The 25,214-nt window shown below is 37.3% G+C and overlaps 1 protein-coding gene and 1 pseudogene across 2 annotated transcripts in view; both read left to right on the top strand.

Moving 5' to 3' along the window:
• Positions 1–25,214, top strand: part of LOC100619001 (inter-alpha-trypsin inhibitor heavy chain H1) — a 42,963-nt gene that overhangs the window by 3,982 nt on the left and 13,767 nt on the right. For both annotated transcript variants that reach the window (XM_056804902.1, XM_056804903.1), the window contains 11 exons: positions 1,216–1,326; positions 12,311–12,436; positions 12,520–12,636; positions 14,263–14,431; positions 14,572–14,697; positions 15,106–15,287; positions 16,204–16,389; positions 18,619–18,758; positions 19,538–19,692; positions 22,786–22,803; positions 23,860–23,961. In XM_056804902.1, the coding sequence (XP_056660880.1) occupies positions 1,216–1,326; positions 12,311–12,436; positions 12,520–12,636; positions 14,263–14,431; positions 14,572–14,697; positions 15,106–15,287; positions 16,204–16,389; positions 18,619–18,758; positions 19,538–19,692; positions 22,786–22,803; positions 23,860–23,961 (1,432 nt within the window). The remainder of the gene's footprint in view (positions 1–1,215; positions 1,327–12,310; positions 12,437–12,519; positions 12,637–14,262; positions 14,432–14,571; positions 14,698–15,105; positions 15,288–16,203; positions 16,390–18,618; positions 18,759–19,537; positions 19,693–22,785; positions 22,804–23,859; positions 23,962–25,214) is intronic.
• LOC103092822 (phenylalanine--tRNA ligase beta subunit-like) lies at positions 19,699–22,779 on the top strand (annotated as a pseudogene).

Here is a 25,214-nt window from a genome sequence, read left to right as displayed (position 1 = left end):
TCAGTAACTTAACTTCTAACTATTAATTTACTCTCTCAGGAAACTGATACTTAAACCACATCAGAACATAAAGCAGTTTGCAGGACTAATTTTAGGCATTTTAGATTTCATCTTAGCTTTATACTGTAGAAACAACTCCTGACCTGTGACTTCTGGTTAAATGGGCCAGGCTTGGACCAGTTATCTTGTTGGAGTTCTCTTTTCCAAGTGTCCTGATTTAGTCACTGGATACACTTGATCTAATCTCTCCAGCCACCTCTGCTCTAACTGGACCTAGTACCTCCTGACCTCTGGGATTCAGAAGGTTGCGTTTAAGTCTGGTGACTTTCATTTCAGGATGGAGACCAATAAAGAAAAAATACCAGAAAAGTAGACCCAAACCCAGTCTCGGGCTTTCTCCAGCAAAGCATAAATTCAGGGTCTATGATGATCAGGATGGGGATAAGGCAAACTCCCACTTTCCCATTCTTCATGTAAAGCAACTTGAGACAGTTCTGATAGTTGGAAAGGAAGAAAGATTGAGGCGTGGGGTTATCCCCTCTTAAATATCAGTTCTTTTCACTAGCCAGAAAGGGAACTCTTCATCAACTTCAAGTACACATAACTAGGAGCAATTTGCAAAGTACTCATCTGGTTAAGTAGAACCAGGAAGTACAATTCTGAGCATGCTCCATGAAATGAAATTCCTGTACCAACTGTATGAGTTATCCCTGGTAATCCTATCTCTGACCATGGTACTGGGACTGAGGGGCTGGGATTAATGCCCCCTATACAAGTCTTTAGCATTTGCTTTTTGATGATAATACTGGTTTATCAGTTGACTTTGCAAGATGTGATTAGGTCTGGGTGAGACTGCGTAATCTATACTAGAATCCTAGAATTATAGAACATCAGAACTTGAAGGAACCTTGGAGATGGCCTGAGTCAATGTGTTCATTATAGAGTGGAAAGCCTAGAGAGGATGAATGACTTGTTCAAACTCATACAGAGAATTAGTGGCAGAAATGAGCCTATAACATAGGTCTTTAGTCTGTACACATCTGTGTATGATGATAAGTGAATTATTTCTTTGAACACATTAGGGGAGAGATGATTGATTACCTTTGGTCATTCATTTAACTCATTTTAGATTGTACCACCATGTTTTCTGGGGTACTTTTATGTTTGGGCTTAGGGACAGGGAGTTAAAATACAATGTTTTCTTAATCTTTTCAGATTGAAGCAGACATCTTTGAACCACAAGAGATTAGTATGCTGGATGCCCAAGCAACTTTCCTTTCTAGGGACATGACTCAATTTATTGAAAAATCCTTCTCTGGAAAAAAGGTATGGTGAGTGATTCAAAGATACAGGCTTGGGGGCAGCTGGGTAGCTCAGTGGATTGAGAACCAGGCCTAGAGACAGAAGGTCCTAGGTTCAAATATGACCTCAGCCACTTCCTAGCTGTGTGGCCCTGGGCAAGCCACTTGACCCCCATTGCCTAGCCCTTACCATTCTTCTGCCTTGGAGCCAATACACAGTATTGACTCTAAGACGGAAGGTAAGGGTTTAAAATTTAAAAAAAAAAAAGCTACAGGCTTATGTTTTCATCACTGGCCACTTTTTCCATAAACATTAGGTCTTAAAAAAAATCTTGTCAATAATCACCTTGAGGTATAGTCTCAGTAGTTGGAATACTGAACATGTTTTATGAATATAATATGTATTATATTTATTTATATATATTCCTAATTACATAAAATTACAACTGTAACATTCTTAAAATTTGTTTGGAGTTCCAAATAATTTGCCTCCATTTCTTCCTTCCTTGAGAAGGCAAGCACACAAAACATATTTCCATATTGGTCATGTTGCAAAAGAAAACAAAGACAAAAAAAACTCCAAGAAAAAGAAAGTAAAAAAAATTACTTTTTCTGCATTCAGACTCCATTTTTTTAAAGGAATTGAGTCTTTTTTTAAATTCAATTTAAAAAAAAATTTTAAAAGTGAGTCCCATTTCTTGACTCCAAATGAAAAAGCCTCACAAGTTTTCTGGAGATTGGTTTGAAGATTGCCTTCTTGAAATCTGTCTTCTGATAAACACATGAAATGGCTGTTCCTAAGGCTGCATGACCACAGACATGAAGGTATTAGTGTATATTTTAGATTGATTCAGACCAGGCAGGGGTTTCCAGCTCATAGAAAACAAAATCAGTCCTCTGTCACTGAAACTCTGAGTCTCATAGCTATCTAGGACTGATTTACAAATTCATAGATGAATCAAAATCTATAATATTAGAGGAAGTTCTCATACCAGGAGGTTCCTATGCTGAGAAAATCACAAGTCTTTTGTGTTTTTGTGTATATTCACATAATTCCCTCTGTTATGACTTATTAAGAAATGATTCGATTCCTTCTCCATAACTGAAAGATTGAACATTTCATTAGTTTCTAGTTTTTTATGGTATGTTTTTAATTTATTTTAAAAATTTGTGATAAAGTCTGACATATTTTCAACACATATTCAAACCCCTTTTTAAAATACATTATCTGATTAAACCCCCATTATTGATTATTAACAGAAAGATGAGACTACATTCCTTAACTGACAGAATGGTACTAACATTGACTATGGAATTTGACCAGTTTTTTTTTTAGTGTTTCCCTTGTTGACATTGCAATTACATTGCATATTATTTTTTTGGCTCTGTTTTCTTTATTTTCAATCATTGGAGACAAGTCTTTCCACATTTCTCTGATTTTTTTATGTTCATTATTCCTTGTCATATAGCACTATTCCATATATTAACATACCAATATTTGCATATCCATTCCACAATTGTTTTTTAAATATGGAGTTCCTTGTTTTTTATTATCACAAATAAGCTTGCTATGAATATTTTTGTATATATGGGTTATTTTTTCTTATTGTCAATAACCTTTTTTGGAATGATTTTGTAGTAATATCTCTGGGACAAAAGACATGAACAATTTATTAACTTTTCTTGTATAATTATAAATTGTCTTCTGGAATGTTTGAACCAATTCATGATTCCAGAGAAAGTGAAGTGACATACATATTTTCCCACTGAATTTTAGACTCTTTGTTAACTTGTATATAAGATAGTACCTAAGAGTGGTTTAAATTACATTTCCCTGATTGACAGCAATTTTGAACGTTTTTATCAGGTGATCATTGACAGTTTGAATTTCTTCTTTTGAAAGTTATTCATCAATTTCTTGACTATTTGTCTGTTGGGAGAAGATTCTTAATATTATATGTTCATGTCAACTCCTTGTAAATGTTCATTGCCAAACTTTTACCAAAGGTATTTAATGAAAAATTTTTTCTTAACCCTAGAGGTTTCCTTCTGAACCTAGATGCATTGATTTTATTTACTAAAAAACATTTCCATTTTATATAATTGAGATGGTTTCCTCTCTCTTTTGTAATTTCTTCTATTCTTTATCTTGTTCTAAAGCTTTGCATTATCCTTAACTTTGAGAGATAATATTATTACATAATATATGAGAGATAATATATTCTAATTTAAAAATATTATGTGACTTCATATTTAGATATCTTATCTACTTGCAATTTATTGTTGTATGAGATAAAAGATGTTGATCTAAATTTTTTCACGTCTACTTTTCAATTTTCATATCAGTTATGATTGAATAAAGAGTCTCTTGCCATGTAATTTGTATTTTCTTGAGTTTGTGGAACAGTAGACTATTTATATATTTAATTCATGATTATCTATTCCATTCTATGGTTGTAGTTTATAACTTATTTTGTCTACTATCCAATAGTGTTGATAATTGCTGCACCAACCCCCATCTTTCCTTCCTTTTTTCCATTATATTCCTTGATATTCTTAACCTTTTATTCCTCCAAATGAATTCTGTTATTTTTCTCTAATTTGATAAAGCATTTTTTAGTAATTTGGTTGGCATAGCACAGAATTTTTAGGTTAATTTGAGAAGTGTCCTCATTTTTATTACATTGGTGTAACCCAGCCATAAAAATGGAATATTCTTCTAATTATTTAGTTCTTTTATTTCCTTAAAACTGTTTTGTAGTTGTAGTTACATAGGTCCTACATGTGTTTTAATACTTAATTTAAAGATATTTAATGGATTTTGTTGTTATTGTAAATGGAATTTCACTTCTTATCGCTTCCTTCTGGGTTTTATTAGCAAAATATAGAAAGGCTCTGAATTCTGTGGATTTGCTTTGTATACTTCTTTGACTGAAGTTATTGTTTTGATTCATTTTTGTTGGGTCTCTGGGGTTCTTTAATCAAATAATTATAATGTCTGCTAATAGTGATTTTTTTTCTTTGCTCATGCTTATTCCTTTTTTTCCTATTACTATTTTAACTAGAATTTTTCACATTATGCTAAATAAAAGTGGAGGCAATAGACATCTCTGTTCTTATTTTATATAAGACTGGTAAGCTTTTTCAGAGTTTGGTCATTAACATTTAATGTCAATTCTTGGTTTGATAGATTTGCTCTTGATTTTGTCAAGTAAAGTCTAGTTTTTTTCTTATGATTTATAGTGTTGATTTTTCTTAAAATTTTTGGCTTTATAGTATTTTATTATAAATAAGTGCTATATTTTGTCCAAAACTTCATCTGCATCTACTGATATTATCATGTGGCATTTATTATTTTTGTTACTTTGGTTGAGGTAGGTGCATATTAAATAAAATAATGTACTTGGAGTTAGGAAGACCAGGGTTCAAATTCTACCTCAGATACTTATTAGCTGTAGGATTACAGTAAAATCACTTGAATTTTATAAATATACATTTCTTTTTTAATAATATTTTAATTTTCCCCAATTCCATGTAAAAGCAATTTTTAACATTGATTTAAAAATTTTTTGAGTTTCAAATTTTCTCCATCCTTCCCACTGATAGAGATTTTACATGTGCAATCATATAAAACCTATGTATATCTAGTCATTTTAGTTTTCAATTTTATTAGAATAGAAGCAGCATTGTGTAATATATAACTTGTTGGATGTGGATGCAAGATCTGGGTTTAAATACTGCCTCAGAGTCTTACTTCTTGTGTGATCTTAGGCAAGTTACTTACTCTCTCTGAGTCTAGTTTTTTCATCTGTAAAGTGAGCATAATAATGATACCTAGCTCACATCATTATCACAAAACACTAAGTAAATGGGAGCTAAATTAAGTATAGTAATTTTTGAAAAATTTCTTCATTTCTTTTCCATTCATTTTAAATTTCCCATTCTTCATTTTTAATTTATTAATTTGGCTCTCCTTTTGTGTCTTTCTTCTTTTGAGAACTGCCTATTCATGTTCTTTGACCATTTATCTATTGGTAATAAGTCTTATTCTTATAGAGGGATATGTTTGTATCCATTTTTATATGTATCTTGGGATATCAACATTTTATCAAAGATATTTCGTATGAAGATTTTTCTCAATTAGTAATTTCCCTTTTCCCTTTTCATTCTAGTTGCATTGATATTGTTTGTAAAGAACTTTTCAATTTTATGTAATCAAAATTATCCATATTATCTACTGCTTGTTACCTACCCTATCCCTTATTTGGTCAAAGATCCTCCCCTTAGACATAATTGTGAAAGGTGTATCCTTCCCTAAAAGTTGTTTATGATACGATCTTTTGTGTCTTTGTCTTGTATCTTCTTAGAGTTCATTGTGGTTTATTGTATGAGATGCTAGTCAAAATCAATTTTCTGCCAGAGTGCTTTCTAGCTTTACCAAAAGTTTTTGTCAAATAATTAGTACTTATTCCAGCATTTGTTTTCCTCTTGGACACTGTGCTACTATGTTCATTACTAATATGTTCTATTTATCAACTTTTTTACTTTGTAAACATTAACAAATAATTTGATTGTTACTTTGTAGTATATTTTTAGATCTGGTATTGTTAGACTCCTTGTTTCCACTTTTTTTTTTCATTGTTTCTTTTGAGAATCTTGACTTGTATTATTTTTTTCTGGTTCTATAAATAAGCCTTTGGTAGTTTGATTGGTATGGTACTGAATATGCAAATAAATTAGGTAGAATTGTCATTTTAATTACATTGGCATGACCATACCATGAGAAGTTAATATCTTAGCAATTATTTAGGTCAGTTTTTATTTTGGTAAAGATTTTGCTTTGTTTTGTTCTTAAAACTCTTACCTTCTGTTTTGGGATGGCAGAAGAGTAGTAAGTGTTAGGCAATGGGGGTTAAGTGACTTGCCCAGGGTCACACATCTAAGAAGTATCTGAGTTCAAATTTGACCCCAGGACCTTCCATCTCTGGACCTGGTTCTCTATCCACTGAGCCACCTAGCTGCTCCTAAAGATTACTTTATGGTTGTATTCATATAATTTTTCTGTCTGTTTTGATAGATGGACTCGGATACTTTATACTATCTATAATTGAATAGAATTTCTTTTTCCATTATTTCCTTCTGAGTTTTGTTTTCCAGCATGATCAGATCAGTGTATAACTCCACCAACAGTGCAGTAGTGTACCTATTTTCCCTCATTCCTTCCAGAATTGGACATTTTTCATGGGTATGAAATGGTACCTCTGAGTTGTTTTAATTTGCATTTCTCTCATCAATAATGACTAAGTGTTTTTTCTCCACATAATTATATACAGTTTTGATTTCTTCTTTTTTTCTGGTTATATCCTTTAACCATTTATCATTTTGGGAATGGCTCATATTTTCACAAATTTGACTCAGTTCTCTCTCTATTTTTTAAAAATGAGGCCTTTACTTGAGACACTTGTTACAAAACTTTTTAGTATTAATTCATTATGTATGATACCTTTGAGTAAAATGAAGTTTTCTTTATTATCTCTTTTAGTTAGGTCCATTTTTACTTTTGCTTAGTATGAGATGATGATTTCTCCCCCTAACTTTTTAACTTTAACTGAAGCATAATAGATTTTCTGACAGGCTTTTATTTTATCTCCAACTTCTTTCTTATTTATCTTTTTATTATATTTGTATTTGAAAGAGATACACTTTAATCTCTATTATGGTTTTGCTTTCTATTTCTTTCTATAATTTGGTTAAATTTCCTTCAAGTCATTATATAATATATCATTCGGTCCACAAATATTAATTATTGACATTACTTAATTACCTATGGTTCCTTTAAACATAATGTATTTTCTCTTTTGTATGTATCTTTAACCATGCCTATTTTTATTATTGTCTTCCATGAGATCATGATTACTTTTTCATTTGAAGCATAGTGAATTCTACTCGTCTCTCATTGTAGCTCTCTGTAAATTTTAATTTTAAGTGTCTTTCTTATAAGTAACACATATTTTTGGGTTCTACAATGTGATCCATTCTGCCTCTCATTTTTTTATGAAAGTTTCTCTCATTTACATTCACTTTTATGACTGTATTTCACTTCATCATAATTTATATTTTTCTTTTTTTCTCTTCTCCCCACATTTACAAGGAAGAAGGTGATAAAATATAATCATCACTCTGAATCTATAATTAAAATGGTCTTTTCCTAGGCCCCATTATCTATTTCTTACACTTTCTCTCTTTTTAATAATCCTTTAATATCAACCCACCTAAAGTGAAGTTTTTTTTTTTTTTTTTGGTGACTAAAATCTAGTTGTTTATATCCATATCCTTTGTCTGTCCCTAACTCTATCCCTTGTAAATTTAACATATTTCTACACTAAACACTATGTATGTTTGTGTGCTCAAGCCTCCTTTATATAGCTTATATAAGAATGAAGTTATGAGATCCCTCCATTTATCCTTCCTTTATATTGGTAAACTCTTATTAGTCACCATATTTATTTATTATTTTGCATTCATCCCCCCTTCCCTTTTATTTCTTGTCTTAAAACCAACAAAATAGAACAAAACTATATTCAGGCTTTGTGTCTTATTTAGTTCCTTCTCTGACTTTTGAAGAATTAGGATTCTAGAGAGGAGTCATTTCTTATCTCTCTATTAAAATGTAAATTATTAATTATTATTTAGTTCCTACCAATTACTCAAATGCATTCACTTTATTGGGCAGCTAGGCACTGGCCCTGGAGTCAGGAAGACCTGAGTTCAAATCTAGCCCTATCACTTATTTGCTGTATGACCCTGAGCAAGCCACTTAACCCTGTTTTGCCCCAGTTTCCTCATTTATAAAATGAGTTGGAGAAAGAAATGGTAAATCACTCAGTATCTTTGCCAAGAAAACCCTAAATAGTGTCATGAAGAGTCAGACATGGTTAAAAACCCCAACAGCATTTAATTTATTAGGTTTTTAAAAAATCATATTCACATTTCAAAGATTCTAGTCATTTTGGCCTTTCTGTCAAGAATACTTTAAAGTTTTCTCTTCTATCAAAGATCCATTTTCCTCTTGTGGAATTATATTTGGTTTTGCAGAATAAGTCTTTATCTTTTGCCTTTTGAAAGATCAAATTCTAAGATTTTTTTCTTCTTGATAGAAGTTGCTTCCAATTCTTGAGTGATCCTGACTACCTAGTTCTTTGGCACTTGAACTCCTTCATTATATCTCCTCGAAGTATTTTTTTCGTTTCTTTGAAACTTCTTGATTTTGGCTATGACATTCTTAGGTTTCTTCAGTTTGGTGATATTACAGGATGTGACCAGTGAACCCTTTCTGTTTTCACTTTGGTCACTGTTTGTAGTAGATCAAGGTAATTCTTAAAATATGATGTCTAGGTTTTCTGTATGGTAGTGTTTTTAGGTAGTGCTATAATTTTTAAATGATCTCTCCTCCATCTTCTTTTCATGTCAGTTAAAAAAAAAACAACCCTTCTCTTCTCTCTTATTTTTATCTTTGTTAATTTTATTTAATTGATTAAGAAAAATTTTCCATGGTTACATGATTCATGTTCTTCCCCCCTCCCTCCCGTAGCCAATGTGCAATTCCACTGGGTTTTACATGTGTCATTGATCAAGACCTATTTCCATATTATTGATATTTGCATTAGAGTGATCATTTAGGGTCTACATCCCCAGTCATATCCCCATCGAACCATGTGATCAAGGAAATGTTTTTTTCTTCTCTGTTTCTGCTCCCACGGTTCTTTCTCTGGATATGGATAGCGTTCTTTCTCAAAAGTCCCTCAGAATTGTTCTGGATCATTGCATTGCTACTAGTAAAGAAGTCCATTACATTCTATTGTACCACAGTGTATCAGTCTCTGTATGCAATGTTCTCCTGGTTCTGCTTCTTTCACTCTGCATCAATTCCTGGAGGTCATTTCAGTTCACATGGAATTCCTCCAGTTCATTATTCCTTTTATATTCTCTCTTGGATGCTATATACTAAGTATTGGTCCCAATACAGAAGAGTGGTAAAGGTTAGGCAGTTGGGGCTAAATAACTTGCCCTAGGCCACACAGCTGGGAAATGATTGAGGCCAGATTGGAACCCAGAACTTCCTTTCTCTAGGCCTGGTCTTCTATCCACTGAACCATCTAGCTGCCCTCATGTCAGTTATTTTTAATAGTAGATAGCTTCCTTTTTTTTTCTACTTTAAAATTTTTTTTGTTTTAACATTTTTAGTTGCCACATTGAACACTTGAGGTCTGTTTGCTCCATTTTATATTTCAGTTAATTCACTCCCAAGACCATCTTCTTCTTTTAAAATTTCTAATTAGGAGTTAGTTCCTTCTCTGGTTGTGGCCCTGATAGGCTCCAGTGAGATGCTGGAGATCAGAGCAATTCTTAGATCTCCTTGGCCTTTCTTCAGACAAAACCTCCGCTCAGGTTTTTCTGTCTTTTTTCCACAAAACCTTTTCTCCTGAAATCTGTCATCTCCCCAGCAGAAGATTCTCAGCCCCAGGCAGGCAAGCCCTTTAAAAAGAAGAGCAGAGTGTTCACAGCTAGCTAATGTCCTAAAGCTAAATCTCTGGATTCTATTTCCTAGTCTGGGTCTTACACTTCTTAGTCTTTGACTTCATCCTACTTTATGGTGAACATACTTTATCCTTTTAGAATTTTAATCTCTGAACACAAGCCAGGTAATCATTATTCACTCAGGAAGTAGTTCAGGGTTCCTCTTCTCTAGAAGAACATGTAATGAAAAGTATAGATACAATGCCAAATCTAAGAAGCAAAGTTATTGTATTTATCACCTGCTCAAATATATTTCTAGATCCTTTTTATACAGATATGACCAAAGTCTGAAAAAAGCTTTGCTGTACAACTTTTATTAATAACAAATGATCTTTACACTTCTGATATAAATTCTACTTGATCATAATGCATTTAAAAATATACTTGTTATCTTCTATTTTTCATTATTTTACTTAAAATCTTTGCATCCATAATGTGAATCTTAAAAACTGCTCAGACTCTACCTTAGAAGATTTGGTTAGGCTATTCCCTTATTGTAACAAATGGAGGTACTTGATCAGGAATGTATTGGGAATTTTAACATTACTCCACCCATACTTAGGCATACTTTAGGGGAAAATAAAGTTGTAAACTCCTTACTGAACAATGAAAAGTCCCCAACTCATACTTATAGTGAAGCAAAAACCCTAAGCTAGGTCTATTTTTAGATCTAATACAAAAGGGTACTAAGTACCTATAAAGGTTAAATTAATCACTAAAAGGTCAAGCTACTTACAAAGGGCAAGCTTAACAAAGAGATGTGAAATACTCAGAAGATACAATCTAATCAGAGAAGGTAATAACAAAAGAAGATGTGAACTAAGAATGGTCAGTCCTGGGGAAAATGTCTACTGTGATTAGTAGATGTGGAAATCTAGGGGAGGTGACATTAGAGAAATTTCTCTTTAAAAGGAACTGACTCTCTGAACAGTGGGGAGTTTGGAGTTAGTTTGGAGGAGCTGGCTCTCTGAACTCAGCTCAGGAGTTGAGGATTTCAGTGAAGGACTGGAGTTTTGCTTTAGGATGATCTTGTGGTGAGTGATTAAAGACTGACTAGTCTCTTTTAAGACTCAGGCCTAGGCCATTTGGCCTAGGCCCTTCATACTATTTTCTCTTATTCTCTCTCTCTCTCCCTTTCCTTAATTCCTTCATTTATATTAATTAAAATCTCCATAAAACCCAGCTGACTTGGGTATTTTCATATTTGGGAATTTTTCCCATGGCGACCACTTATTTTTGATTTAAATCAAGACACTAAAAATTATATTTACAGTTTTGGCAATTCACAGTCTTGAAACCCACATTTTCGCGGTTACAATAATTGATGATATTGTTCTACAATTTTCTTTCTTTGCCACATTCTTTCTTGATTTGGGAGTATTTTGCTGTGTTTTCTTTTTCTTCTGACAATATGCCTTTTAGTTTGAAAATTTCATTTGTCATCAATCCCATTCTTTTATTCACACATTCCTTTACTTATTTTCTATGTTGTTAATTTTCATAATCAACTTGTCTTATCCTACTTTTATTAATAGTAGCTGATATTTATGTAGATTTTACATATTATATGATTTAATTTAAACCTCATAATAGCTCTATATAGTAAGTGCTGCAGGTTTTAGTAGAAAACTGAGGCTTAAAGCATTTAAGTAACTTAATATAGCTAGTGAACATCCAAGATATGATCTGGTTCTGCCTGATTTTGAGCTTAGCATTCTTTCCATAGGTCACGGCTTACCTTAATTTCTGGGACCATATTGTTAAAGATAATTTGTTGTTGTGGTTGTTTTTCTTCCACTCCCAGGAAGTTCTCTCTGATTTTAAATTGTGATATTTTTTATTTGTGTTGGAATTTCCCCCTCAACAATGTACAAGTCCTTTCCCTTTCATTATCCTTATCTGAAAGCCTCTTTTGAGGTCCTTTATTTGTCCCTCTTCTTTTCTTTCTATCCTCTTCTTGTTTATTTAGGATGGCATTGCTATCTCTACTCAGGGAGGGATTATTATGTAACTCTTTGACAATCTTTCATTCCAGAATCTTGCCAGAAATTTCTCAGAATCACACTTTTAATGGAGCTTATTGGGAATGAATGAAGCACTGTTTGGAGAAGCCTCTGGCATCCAAGGGATACCATTTACAGGAAGTATCATGGCTTTTGTAACTCACAAAGCCCCATTCCTGTTTGCTTTTTCCTCTTTTCCTTCCAGATGAGAAAAGAATCCAGTTGTCTCAATGAAAGTGTAGACAAACATTTTCATCTACTTAGTTTTACTTAACTAATGTTTCTATTTCTTTTTCATGCCTTGGGAGGAAAAGTACATCAAGGGAATCCATTAAAGGAAGGGGATAACTTTCCATTTCCTTTGGGGCATAGTAAAAATTCCATCTAATAATAATGGTTAAATAATGTATTTTTATTGAATGATTTCAGGGTCGTGTATATTTCAATCCCACAATTGATCAACAACAGGCCTGCCCTACTTGCACCAAATCCTTGCTGGATGGAGACTTCAAAATAAAATATGATGTGAAAAGAGACACAGTCTGTGATCTGCAGGTAGGTTTCCTAGGATATGGGCTAAAAAATAGATAGATAAGTGTGTTAAATGCAATCCTTAACTTATCTTTCTTTTGAATCAGGTGGTCAACAAACATTTTGCACAATTCTTTGCACCAAAAAACTTGAAGAACATGTCCAAGAATGTAGTTTTTGTGATAGACATTAGTGGATCTATGGCTGGTCAGAAAATAAGGCAGGTGAGTAACAGGCTTTGCAAAACTGAAAATTTTCATCTATTAACTCCAGCCCACACACCAGAAATTTTAAATAACCAGACCAACTTCTTATCCATCTCTGCTCTCTGTGTTTTTCTTTAAAATGCATGGTTGGAGAGATTGAGTTACATCTCTATTCAGAAGCAGACTGGTTTATTAGAAAAATCATGGAACTGATAGTCAGGAGATCGATTTTCATCCACTCACTAGCTATTAGGGAATTCTTTCATTCCCTCTGTGCCTCACTTTCTTCATCTGTAAATAGTGGTAATACTGCCTGCCCCACCCACCTCACAGGGATGCCATAGTTGCAGTGCTAAGATGTCTAAAATTTGACCCATGCTGGGCAGGCATAGGATAACATAAAGACCAAAGAGACATGGTCTTTGCCTTCATAGAGTATACCATTGAGTTGGGCAAATGAGATAAGCATAAAGATAGATTTTATATGAGTTAGAATTTGATAATTCCATAATAGGGATGGAAAATGAAATCAATGAGGCAACTAGGAGGCAAAGTGGAGAGAATTTTGGAGTTAGAAAGAACTGAGTTCAAATCATGATTTTGATACTTACTTTTTGCTATGTGATGCTTTGCTACTTAACCTCTCTCAATTTTCTCACCTGTAAAATGGGTATAATCATAGCATTCTGTACAAAACCTCACAAACTTAAAAGTGCTAAACAAATGCTATCTGTAATCATTATTGGATCAAATAGAGGGAGAACATCTAGAGGGGAGAGTTAGGGTGAAATGATAATTTCTGGGCAGTATGGACACCTCTGGGACGCACTAGTATGGAATTTTCCTTCATGGATACAACTGTAACCTATAGTTTTAGAGAGCTATATTGAGAAGACAGATACTTGTGGGCTTTTTTTTTTTTTAATAATCCTTACCTTCTGTCTTAGTATCATTTTTTTTCAAACCCAGGTCTTCCATTTTAGAGGCAGAAGATTAGGAAGTGTTTGAAGTCAGATTCTAACCCAGAACTTCCCATCTCTAAGCCTGGTTCTCAATCCTCTGAGCCACCTAGAAGCCCCCTCTTACTATCAATTCTAACATACAAGAGCTAGACAATTGGGACTGAATGCCTTTCCCAGGGTCTCACAGCTTGGAAGTTATGATTTGAAGCCAGGTTCTCTTGACTCCAGCCCTGGTGCTCTCTCCACTGAGGGAACTAGCTGCCCTCATGACTAGTTTTAAAGTAAGAGTTGGACCTGTGACTTCCTGGCTCTAAGGCCTGCCTCCCTGCTGCCATTTTGTCACTCTGACATTTTCATCTCTGGCTAGGAAAACAGAAATCAAAGTATGTCTTCTAGGTAACCCCTTTCTAGCCTCAGGGCTCCCATTCAGATGGAGCCACAAGGACCTCCTCATTTGTCTAAATGTGGCTTCTTCACTGTCTTCCTTACTTCAGCCCATCTTCCATCCTGTCCTCTACTGTTCAGTGCCTTGGCCCATCGCAGCCTCTCTGTTCAGCTACAGCCTGGTTGGGGTGGATGGGCAGGACTTCCATGGGCTGGGGCTGAAGGGAGGTGCTGCTGCTTAGTGGTGCTTCCCCAAGTCACTGCTCTTCTAATATTGTCTGTGGGTCCTTTCTTCCAGACTAGAGAGGCTCTCCTTAAGATCCTTGCTGACATTAAGCTGGAAGATTACTTCAATTTGATCCTCTTTGGAAGCCATGTAAAAGCATGGAAAAATTCTCTCGTCCAGGCCACAGTTGCCAATTTGCAAGAAGCCAGAGACTTTGTGCAAACTTTCCATCTTGCAGGCGGTAAATACCAGTGGGGCTTTGCCCTGCTTTGTTCCCTGTACTGTGTGACATTTGGTTGTTTTCATCCTTTTTTTTTGCTTTGAAACAAAACAACCAACTTGGTCCCTTTTCCAAACTCTCACTGTTTACCTCCAATGCAGCAACAAATCTGAATGGTGGCTTGTTAGAGGGAATTAAGACCTTGAATGAGGCTCTTGAAGCTGATCCCAGGCTCAGAAATAATGCTCCCATTGTCATCATGTTGACAGATGGTGAACCTACTGTGGGTAAGTCCTCAAAGGCCTCATAAATCAGGTATGAGGCAGTTTGCTGAGTTCATATCACAGACATTGAGCATCTGCTTGGTGCAAGGCTAGGGACCTGGCTATTGGTCATGAGTTAGCCCTGGTTCCTACACATAAGAGCTTGCTATCTAGTGAATAACGATGATGATGATGATGATATTAATAATAATAGGTAGCACTTATATAGCATTTTAGGGTTTGCAAAGCACTTTACAAATATTTTCATATCTTCACAATAATCCAGGAAGGTGAGTGCTATTATAATGCCCATTTTACAACTGAGAAATGAAGGCAGACCAGTAGGGCAGGATGTAGGAAGAGAGGAGAGAAGATCGGAGCAGAGAGCCCCCGGGGACTTATAACTTTGCCAATTTTTATGTTTGAACAAAGGGGAGACCAATCTGGACCAAATCCGGATGAATGTCAAGAATGCCATCCAAGGGAAATTTCCACTCTACAATCTGGGCTTCGGAGAGAATGTTGACTTTAGTTTCTTGGAGGCAATGTCTCTGGAGAACAATGGGGCAGCCCGCAGAATTTACGCAGAAAATGATGCTGCTGAGCAGTTACAGGTATGTGATCCAGAAGCTCCCCTGCCGTCTTTGAAAGTCCAGCATACATGGTCATAGGCAATGCCTGTCATCCTCATACAGGGAAAAACAGAAACAAAGCATCATAGAATGTCAGAACAAGGCAGGGGCCTTAGAGGTCGTCTGGTCCAACCCTCTTAGACTCAGAGGGGAAAGCTGAGGCTCAGAGAGAAGGGACTTGGCTGAGATCAAAGATCAAGATAGTGACTGAACTGGAACAAAATGGTTCATTGCTTTGAGAAGTAGCCTATTTCATAGAAACAACTAGGCCAGATGGAGCAAGAGTGAAACTAGGCAGAGTGGCAGAGCATTCTCTACTGTTTCTGTGCCTTGTGATCAACTCCTCCTCCATGAAAACCAGTTATAGAAGCAAAAAAGTGATTACTTGAAATCTCTTGAAATGACTCAAATCTGTGGGATGAAGGAAATACTGTAGTCCTGAATCTGTCACTGTGACCCTGGACAAGTCACCTCGCTTATGGCCCTCAGTTTCCTCCTTCATAAAATGAAAAGTTGGTTAGATGGTCACTGGCCACTCTAACGTCATATCCCTGAAATCCTTTATAAGTTACTGCGGTGGTCCTAGAGACATTCCTCCTGCAGAAAAGCCTCTGGATATCTGTCTTGGAGGAATTCAAATGCTTAGCTTTTACTGAGGTTCAGAACATCATTACTCCCTCCATTCAGAAACTTGACAGAAGTACAAGGAGTGAGAGGGGAGGTTTGAATAAAGAGGAGACCAATATTACCTAAATCGGAATGAATGCCAAGAATGCCATCCAAGGGAAGTTAACACTATACAATTTGGGCTTTGAAGAAAATGTTGACTTTAATTTCTTGGAGACCTTCAATTATGCAAGGCCTCTTCTCCAGAGCAGTTTCTTATATCTTCTTGCAGGGCTTTTACGATGAAGTTGCCAATCCCCTCCTCACTGATGTGGAATTCCAGTATCCCAAGGACTCCATCCAAGCTCTGACAGAGAATCGAGTAAAACAATTCTATGAGGGCTCCGAAATCGTGGTAGCTGGAAAGCTGTCTGATGGTGGACTGAAGGACTTTAAAGCTGATGTGACCGGCCGGGGTGTAAGTAGCCAGAGCCTAGATTTAGATGGAAGGGACCTTAGAGACACCAAGTTCAACTCCTTTGTTTTCTGGATGAGGAAACTGAGGAGGGCAGAGGTGAAGGCACTTGCTCAGGATCACAGAGCTAATAAATGTCTGAGGTAGGATTTGAAACTAGATCTTACTGACTCTGGACCCAGAGCTTCCTCTGTACAGTGAGGACAAACCATAGTGCCCTCTCTCTTGCTTAGCTTCATGACAGACTCCATCTGCAGAACATAGAGCCCACGCTTGGGTTACTCCTTCTACAGCCTTCTCTCCGGAAGGTAGCTGAGCCACATTTCTCTTCCCAAGAATCCCAGGCATATAAACTGCACCCCAGCCATGCTCTGGCCAGAGTAAGCACTCAGAGCAAAGCTAGAACTTTTTGGGTCTGGGCCAAGCAGCACAGAAAATGTGTTCTCGAGTTAACTTGTCATATTCATTCTGTGGAGGGCAAAGTGAGACAAAGGGAGAGTAGAGCAGGTCAGGGTGGACTAGGGAAGAAGTCTCTTGGAAAGAGAGCCATCTGGTATTTTCCCAATTAGACTAATTACTCTTGCTACCTGGGCATCAAGCTCAGGTGTCTCTCTCCTGCTGATGGGGCACAGGTGCTCTAAGTGCCCTCTAAGTTTTTAGCTCTTAGGGGAAAAGCCCAAGTCATAGGATGATAAGATTTAGACAAAGAAGGGATCTTAGAGGCCCTAGTACCCCCTAAATTCTGGAAAAAGCCCAACACAAGCATGTTCTCTTGTAGAGAACAATAATAGCTCCCCTGTGTCTCCTAAATAAAGGATTGTACCTGGAAGGGAAAGGATAAGATCCAAATCTTTTCTGTGGTTCACCTTGAAAGTATTGAGAAAGGGGGTAGTTAGGTGGCTCAGTAGATTGAGAAACAGGCCTACAGATGGGAGATTCTAGGTTCAAATCTGGCCTTAGACACTTCCTTGTAGTGTGATCCTAGGTAAGTCACTTCAGCCCCATTGCCTAGCCCTTACCACTTCTAACTTGGAACCAAAACTCAGTAGTGATTCTTAAAATGGAAGGTAAGGATTTAATAAAAAAAAGAAAGGAACTATTGGGGAAAATGAACTTCATTCATAATTTATATTTATTTATATATATTTATATGCATTTATTTTTATACAAATTTATTTTTATATTTATATTTTATAGATTTTATTTATATATTTATTTATATTTATAGATTTTATTTATATATTTATTTATATTTTCAATTTATATGTTCAAGTATTTGTTGAGTCCTGAGCACTTAGGAGCTATAAGTACCTGGCAAGTGATCAACAAATGCATGTTGACTTGGAGAGGGTCAGCATAATGATGGTGGATATGGGGAGGGATAAGATGTGGTCCCTGCCTTTGAGGAGCTTATCATCTAATTAAAGAGTCAAGATGGATGTACACAAAATAGCAAGGGCTATCCCAAAGCAGCCAGCTGGCTGATGACCAGAAAGGTGCTGTTGGTAGAATGGGTATGATTTAGACATTTGATAAGACATTCCAGAAGAAGGGAATATTATAGGCAAGTTATGGAAGCAGCAGCCCATCTCCAGTTTGAAGAGCAGTGAAGAACTTGGTCTGGGTGGAGTGGAGATTAGGGTTTTCCTTCCGAAACACAGGGAAGTGGGTTTGGGAAGGTAGAACAAAGCCAGCTGCCACGTGGTATAATAAAGATAGCCCTCTGAATCTCAGCTCTGCCACTTGTGTGACTGCAGGTGAGTCACTGACCCAATCTGTGCCCCCAATTTCTTCATCTTTAAAATGGGGCTGATAATATTTGTGCTGTCCCCCTTACAGGACTGTTTTGGTGTAAACTGTGAGGTCCTATGTCAGTGCAACCTAAAGGGCCTCAAATGCCAGCTTAAGGGATTTGGTTTTGCAAAAGCAAATCTGACTTGAGTTCAAGGGCTGGGCCAGGTTACTTTTCTCTCTCAGAGATGACTGAACCTAAGTTCTCAATTGCATGACTCTTTGGGGTATTTGTTTTTTTTGTGGGAATGTCCTACGTAAAGTTTTTCTTCAACTGATGGGTGCCTACGCTTTGGGGGGGTTGATGTACCCTGAAACTAGTGGCTATTGTTCCCTTCAAAATAATCATTCTGACACAACAGCCCTCTGAACAAGAAGATTCTTTTCCTTTTTTTCTCCAGATCTCACACATTATATTTCCCCCATCTTCATAACCTACAGGCAGGCCAGAATCTGGTCACAACATGCTTGGTCGATGAAGAAGAGACAGAGAAAATTCTCCGGGAACGGGGCCACTTGTTTGAGGAACACATTGAGAGACTCTGGGCTTATCTTACCATCCAACAATTACTGGAAAAATGGTAACAGCTACAGTCCACTCCTGATTATCCATAGAATAAAGCAATAGCACAAATAATTTAAACATCTTTTCTCTTCGGCCCTAGGATATCTGCTGTATTTTTTTCTCTTCTTTTTGACAGATTTTTTTCCCATTGTGTTTTGCTCACTAAGTTAACATTAGTCAATTATAATAACTGAGTACCTATCATTGTTCAAAAAATATTAAAATTAGTTTTTGTTTCCTGAACATTCATCAGCCAGCACTGGGGGAAGATGACCCAGCATTTTTTAAGTGATAATCTGAGATTTGAAACTGTCATGAATTCTCCTATAAGAGGAATAATAAACGACAAAAGTAACTAAATAATGATTTAAGTAAACATACTCCATGAGATTTACTAGTATTTTGAATCAAAAACTATTATTCCAGGTTTTCAGCATTCATTTATTTGTTTAGCAATTACTTATTATGGAGGTAGCTTGGTGGCACAGTGGATAGAATGCTGGGCTTGCAGTCAGGAAGATCTGAGTTCAAATCTAGATTCAGATACTTGCTAGTTGTGTGGCCCTGGGCAAGTCACTTATCCTCTATTTGCCTCAGCTGTAAAATGAGTATAGTAGTAATAGCACCTACCTTGCAAAGTTGTTGTAAGGATCAATTGTAAGGTCCTCACTTCCCCAGTGTCAGGCACCATGCTAAATTATAATTTTCTTAAGCAGATATCAGTATTTCTGTGATCCCTGAGTCAAGGAAGTCCTAGAACCCCTGACAGAGCTCAGAACTGGTGTTTTATCTTAGGACAAAAGCAAACAGTGAGAAGGAGAAGAATGATCTCTCTGCCAAAGTTGTTGAACTGGCTCGGAAGTACAAATTTGTGACCCCTCTGACCTCCATGGTAATCACCAAGCCAGGAGATCCTGATGACCGGATTGCCATTGCTGATAAGCCAGGAGGTATGAAAGCTTCTTCAGTGTATGAGATGAGATGGTTCTCAAAGGGTGCTTAACAAGTGGTCAGCGGCTTGTCAAAAAAAAAAAAAGTGCTGCTAAAAAAACTCCCAAACCTCGAAGCATCTCCTAGAATACACATCTCCTAGATGCACACAAAATACACCTAGAATTTTCTGCTTGCTCACTTGTAGAAGAAGCAAATTTATTTAAACTATTGTCTTAAATGCTTGTTTTTCTCTCCCAGAACCTAAGCTCCCAAATGCATGACTCTTTTAGGTATTTTGTGTGTGTGTGTGTGTGTGTGTGAGTGTGAGTGTGTGTGTGTGTGAATGATCTGTATAAAGCTTTTCTTCAGTTGATGCGTACCTGCTTTCTGGGGAAGTGATGTACCATGAAGCTTTGGCTATTCTTCCCTTCAACATAATCATTCTGATACATGAGCCCTCTTTGAACAAGAGGATTCTCTTCTCTTCTCTTCTCTTCTCTTCTCTTCTCTTCTCTTCTCTTCTCTTCTCTTCTCTTCTCTTCTCTTCTCTTCTCTTCTCTTCTCTTCTCTTCTCTTCTCTTCTCTTCTCTTCTCTTCTCTTCTCTTCTCTTCTCTTCTCTTCTCTTCTCTTCTCTTCTTTTCTTTAACACCCATACCTTCCATCTTAGAATCAATACTGTGTACTGGTTCCAAGGCAGAAGAATGGTAAGGGCTAGGTAATGGGGGTTAAGTGACTTGTCCAGGGTCACATAGCTAGGAAGTTCTGAGGTCATATTTGAATCCAGGTCCTCTCAACTCCAGGCCTGGCTCTCTTTCCACTGGGCCACCCAGCAGCCCTAAGAAGATTCTTTTCTTTCCCTCATGACCCTGCATAGAATATAAATCAGAGTCTGGGTGCAACTAGAAGCCATGCCTACTGTCAGCATCAAGCAAGATTGAGCCCTGGGTCAGACCTATGCTGATGAAGAATTTGATGAACTGTGTTTCGAATTTGGTTTGGAGCTTGATGAAATTACTTTTGAAAAGGAGATTATAAGTAAAGGAGGAGGAGATGAAAAGGCAGAGGGAGCCTCTGATGTCATTCTCTACAAAATTGATGTCCCTGCTAACAGATATGATCTTCTTTTTCTGAAAGGATTGGTTTGAGGGCTTCAGGTTTTTAGAGAGGATAGAAGCTCTGACATACAAAAGGATAAAACCAAATAATGGACAGACCCAGAGGCTGTCCAGAGGACAGACCCAGAGATCATCACAGAAGAGACTGCCCAAGTCTGTTCTCATGCCATAGCAGCAGTTCTTTGAAACATCAAGTTTTCTAAAGCTTTCTATGATAACTTCGTTGAACTTCAGGAGAAATTGCATCAGAACATCTGTAGGAAAAGCTCCTTGGTTGTGACTGGGATTCACGATCTGGACACTATTTCGGGATCACCACTTATAGCGCCTTCAGATATTAAATTCAAGGCACTAAATCAAAGGAGCACACAGCTTGTGAACTGATGCATTTATTCAAGACTGACAACCACCTGAAACATTTCTTGCACATTATTGAAAATAAACCCCTATTCCCAGTTATCTATGATAGTAATGATGTGGTTCTTTCAATGACTCCAATCATCAATGGTGATTTGTTTGTTGAATGCACTGGAACTGATCTTACTAAGGCAAAAATAGTCCATAATGTCCTCGTCATAATGTTCAGCAAATATTGTGAGAAGCAGTTTATGGTTGAAGCTCCGAAGATATTTATCCCAATGGAAAATCCTATATGTATCCAGAATTAGCTTACTGAAAGGCGATGGTGAAAGCTGATTTAATTAACAAGCAAATTGGAATCAGTGAAACCCCACAAGTCTTGCAAAGCTTCTGACCAGCATGTATTTAAAGTCAGAAGTCATAAGGGATGGGAACCAGATAGAGATGGAAATCCCTCCGACCAGAGCTGACATTATCCATGCCTGTGATATTGTTGAAGATGCCAGCTATTGCTTATGGTTATAACAACATTCAGATGACTATCCTGAAAATATACAACATAGCTAATCAATTACCTCTGAATAAGCTCACCAAACTCCTGAGGCATGACTTGGCAGCGGCAGGATTCACCTAAATGCTTACCTTTGTTCTGTGCTCACAAGAGGATTTTGTTGATAAATTTGGCATGGATATTTCTGCAACAAATAGTCACATAGCCAACCTGAAGGCAGCAGAATTTCAGGTAGCGTGTACCATTCTTCTTCCTGGGTTCCTGAAGACAATTGCTGCTAAGAGGAAGATGTCTCTACCTTTGAAACTATTTGAAATTTCTGATATTGTATCAAAGGATTCCAGCAAAGATGTTTGCATCCAGTGCTGAACCTTCACAAATTATCCGTGGGGATGTTTCCATGAGCTTTTGTGTTTTCTTTTCTTCTTCTCAATTCCTGATCTTGGGTATTCCCTAATTCATTGTCTTCCTGTATTTCTGCAAGCTCTACTCCTCATTCCCCTAGGCTCTGGGCTCCCTCATTAATAATAATGATGAGAATCATATTAATTCCTTGTATGTATGTACTATTTCACACCTCTCCATGCATATTCATGTCCATTATATGATTTTACCCTCACCATACCCTTATGAGATAAGTGAATTAGGCATTACTATCCTTATTTTACAGGTAAGGAAACAGGCCCAGAAGAGTAATGATTTATTTGTCCAAGATTGTACAGTGTTAAGGACAAGATCAGGACTAGACACAGATCTTCTGTGGCACAAGATGGGGCTCTGATCATTATGCTGTGGTGCCTCAGTAATTCATAAACCCCACTTTTGTTGTGGTAGAGGGTCCTGGAGGGGAGCAGCATTGGCAACCTTGAAGACTTGGCTCTGTAGCCACGGCCTCTCTGGTCTTCTTGGGGTTTTGTATACTTTGTACACAGTTACCCATTTCAGGAGGTCCCAAAGACCAGCTGGGCCTCTTCCCCCAACAAGGTTCTGGGTTGCACTTGGTCCAGACTATTGAGGGTCCTTGGCCTCATGGCTCACATATGGGAGGGGTAAGGGCGAGTTGCATGCTGTTTTCCCTGGAAGCCTTTGTTGACACATGCATCCTGCTTTGTTTTATCCACAGATCAGTCCAAGCAGAAATGTAAGTACTGAGTTCTCCCTGTCTGAATAACCACCTGCCATAGAGTCTCCCCAGCCCTTCTCTCCCTGGATCTTTCTACAACATATGGGGATAAAAGGCAGTTGCCATGATTGCTAAGAAGTGGTCAAGGAAAGCCGGCCCTTTTTCTAGTTTTAAGTTTCTTTGTTTCCAGATATCAAAGACATTGTTTCAGGGATCCACAGAATCAACTGAGTTCCACTTCCCTATAGGGCATCCTAGGCACACTGTCTCTAAGCTTGCCCCAAAGAAGGTCTCTGGGAGTGGAAACAGAGAGGAAAGTTCCTCTAGGGTTGTCCAAAGGTAGGGTTCTCCCCTGAAGTCTTTCTGTCCTGCTCTGACAAATATTTGTGTGGAGAAAGCCCCTCCTTTCCAAATTATAACAAATATGCATAGTCCTGCAAAATTAAGTGCTTTGTTGGCCATGTCCTTCTAATATATGTGTCCTTCTGCACCCTGAATCTGCCTCCTCTCTGCCAGGAGGTGGATCCTCTGGGATTGTGGTAGGTCACTGAGTTAAAAAATGACTTATTTCCTACAGTATTGTTATTGGGTAGGTTTTCTCTCGGCACTGGTTCATAGTGACTCTGAAACTGTCCCCTTTATTATTCCTTATGGCATAATAATATTCCATTTCTTATGGCACAATAATAATACATTGATGGCAATTACATAGATTCCATTATTTTAGTTTGCCATTCCTCCACTGATGGACATTCCCTTCCCTTTCAGTCCTTTGTGACTTCAAAAAGTTGTTATCAATATTTTTGTGCGTGTGAGTTCCTCTCTTCTTTCTCTGATCTCATTGTGGTATTGCTGGGTAAAAGTTCTACACAGTTCAGTAACTTCTGAGCCATAGTTCCAAATTGTCTTTCAGAATGACCGTACAAGGTCATAGATCCACCAACAGTGTATGACCACTAATTTTCAAATCATGTTGCCATCCCCCAACAATTGGCACACAGTGACTGGCACATAGTAAGTAAGTACTTAGGACATATTTGCTGATTGACTGGTTGATTGATTTTTCCTGGGCAGTATGGGTGCTTCCAGCTCAACAGGATCCTCTAACTTCTCATCTTCGTCCTCGCCCTCGTCCTCATCCTCATCCTCAGGGTCCTCCAGATCATGTGACGGGTGGTAAGGCTATTCATATTCTGTGATGAGTTACAAGGAAAATCAGTTGAATCAGGAAAAAGTCCAAAGAGGGGTCCCTAGAGAGGCATGGAAGACCTCTGCTTAGCAATGTGAGCACATCCCAGACTTCCTGGGTTCTAGCTACTCTTTTTTTCTTTTCCACCCTGGAGAAGCAGCAGTTCAGAAGCCCTTCTAGGTCAGTGTGCCTGAGTCACCTGTGGCAAGCCCACCATCACAAGGCTCAGTTCCTCCTCTGCAGCTCATTTCATGGCTCTTTCAGGCTTCTGTGGCTTTTCCTTCAGGCCCCTCTTCATTGCCACAAAATTTTGGGTTTGGGTCAAATCCATGGAAACATGCCAAGTCAGAGACTCAGACAAGGGAATGTGACTCCTTCCAGGGCCACCCAGCTAGTAAGTGGGATTGGTGCCCAGTTCTCCTGATGCCCAGAACAAGGTGAGTTACCCTTTCTGGGCTGCCTCATTCTTAGGATCAGCTTTCCCCTTTAGCGGCATCTACTTGGGATAGTGAATAAAGGCTTGGATTTAGAGTCAGGAAGATGAGTTCAGATCCTACATCAGATTCTTAGTAGCTATTTATGACCTTGAGTAAATCACTAAACCTTTTCTGGCCCCAATTTTCTGATCTACATATAAAATGGGCATAAAAATTACATTCCCCTTTGTAGTGTTGTTGTAAGGATCAAGGAGTAATAACCGTGTGTGTATACATATATACATGTGCATATATAAAATCTCAAAGAGCTATATACATGCTAGTTATTATTCAGAAAAAATGTATATATATTTTTTGCTCAAATCATAAAAATCGATAGCTCTTTAAGTTTTTCTAAGAACTTTTGATGGGGAGGATGGCTCCAGAGAAAAATGAGAATTTCAAAGGAAAGGGGAAAGGCTAAAGTTTCAGAATTATAGGAAACCATAGATATTCCTGTCGGCCTTACCAAAATGCACATGGGCTTCATCTTGCCTTACCTTGGCTCCCCTCTTTTTGTACTGGCTTACCTTCTTTTAGTTTTTGTTTCCATAGTCAGCCTTTCTTACAATCTTCAAAGCATCTTAATTCTGGATGCTGCTGGACAGAAACCGAACGGTGGAATAGTGATGCTGAGATGCTGAGGGGAGTGAGATCTTTGAACAGAGGTTTAAGAAAAGTTCCTGTCTGTCTCAGAGAGAATCCCAGATTTGTAACTGTTTTCAGTATCCAACTTGTTTCATACAGGTCATCCTTTCACATTA

The sequence above is a fragment of the Monodelphis domestica genome, chromosome 7 (assembly GCF_027887165.1).
Source record: "Monodelphis domestica isolate mMonDom1 chromosome 7, mMonDom1.pri, whole genome shotgun sequence".
In the NCBI taxonomy this organism is placed as follows: domain Eukaryota; kingdom Metazoa; phylum Chordata; class Mammalia; order Didelphimorphia; family Didelphidae; genus Monodelphis; species Monodelphis domestica.
Note: the sequence above shows the minus strand (reverse complement) of the source record. Positions and strands in the feature narration are given on the sequence as shown.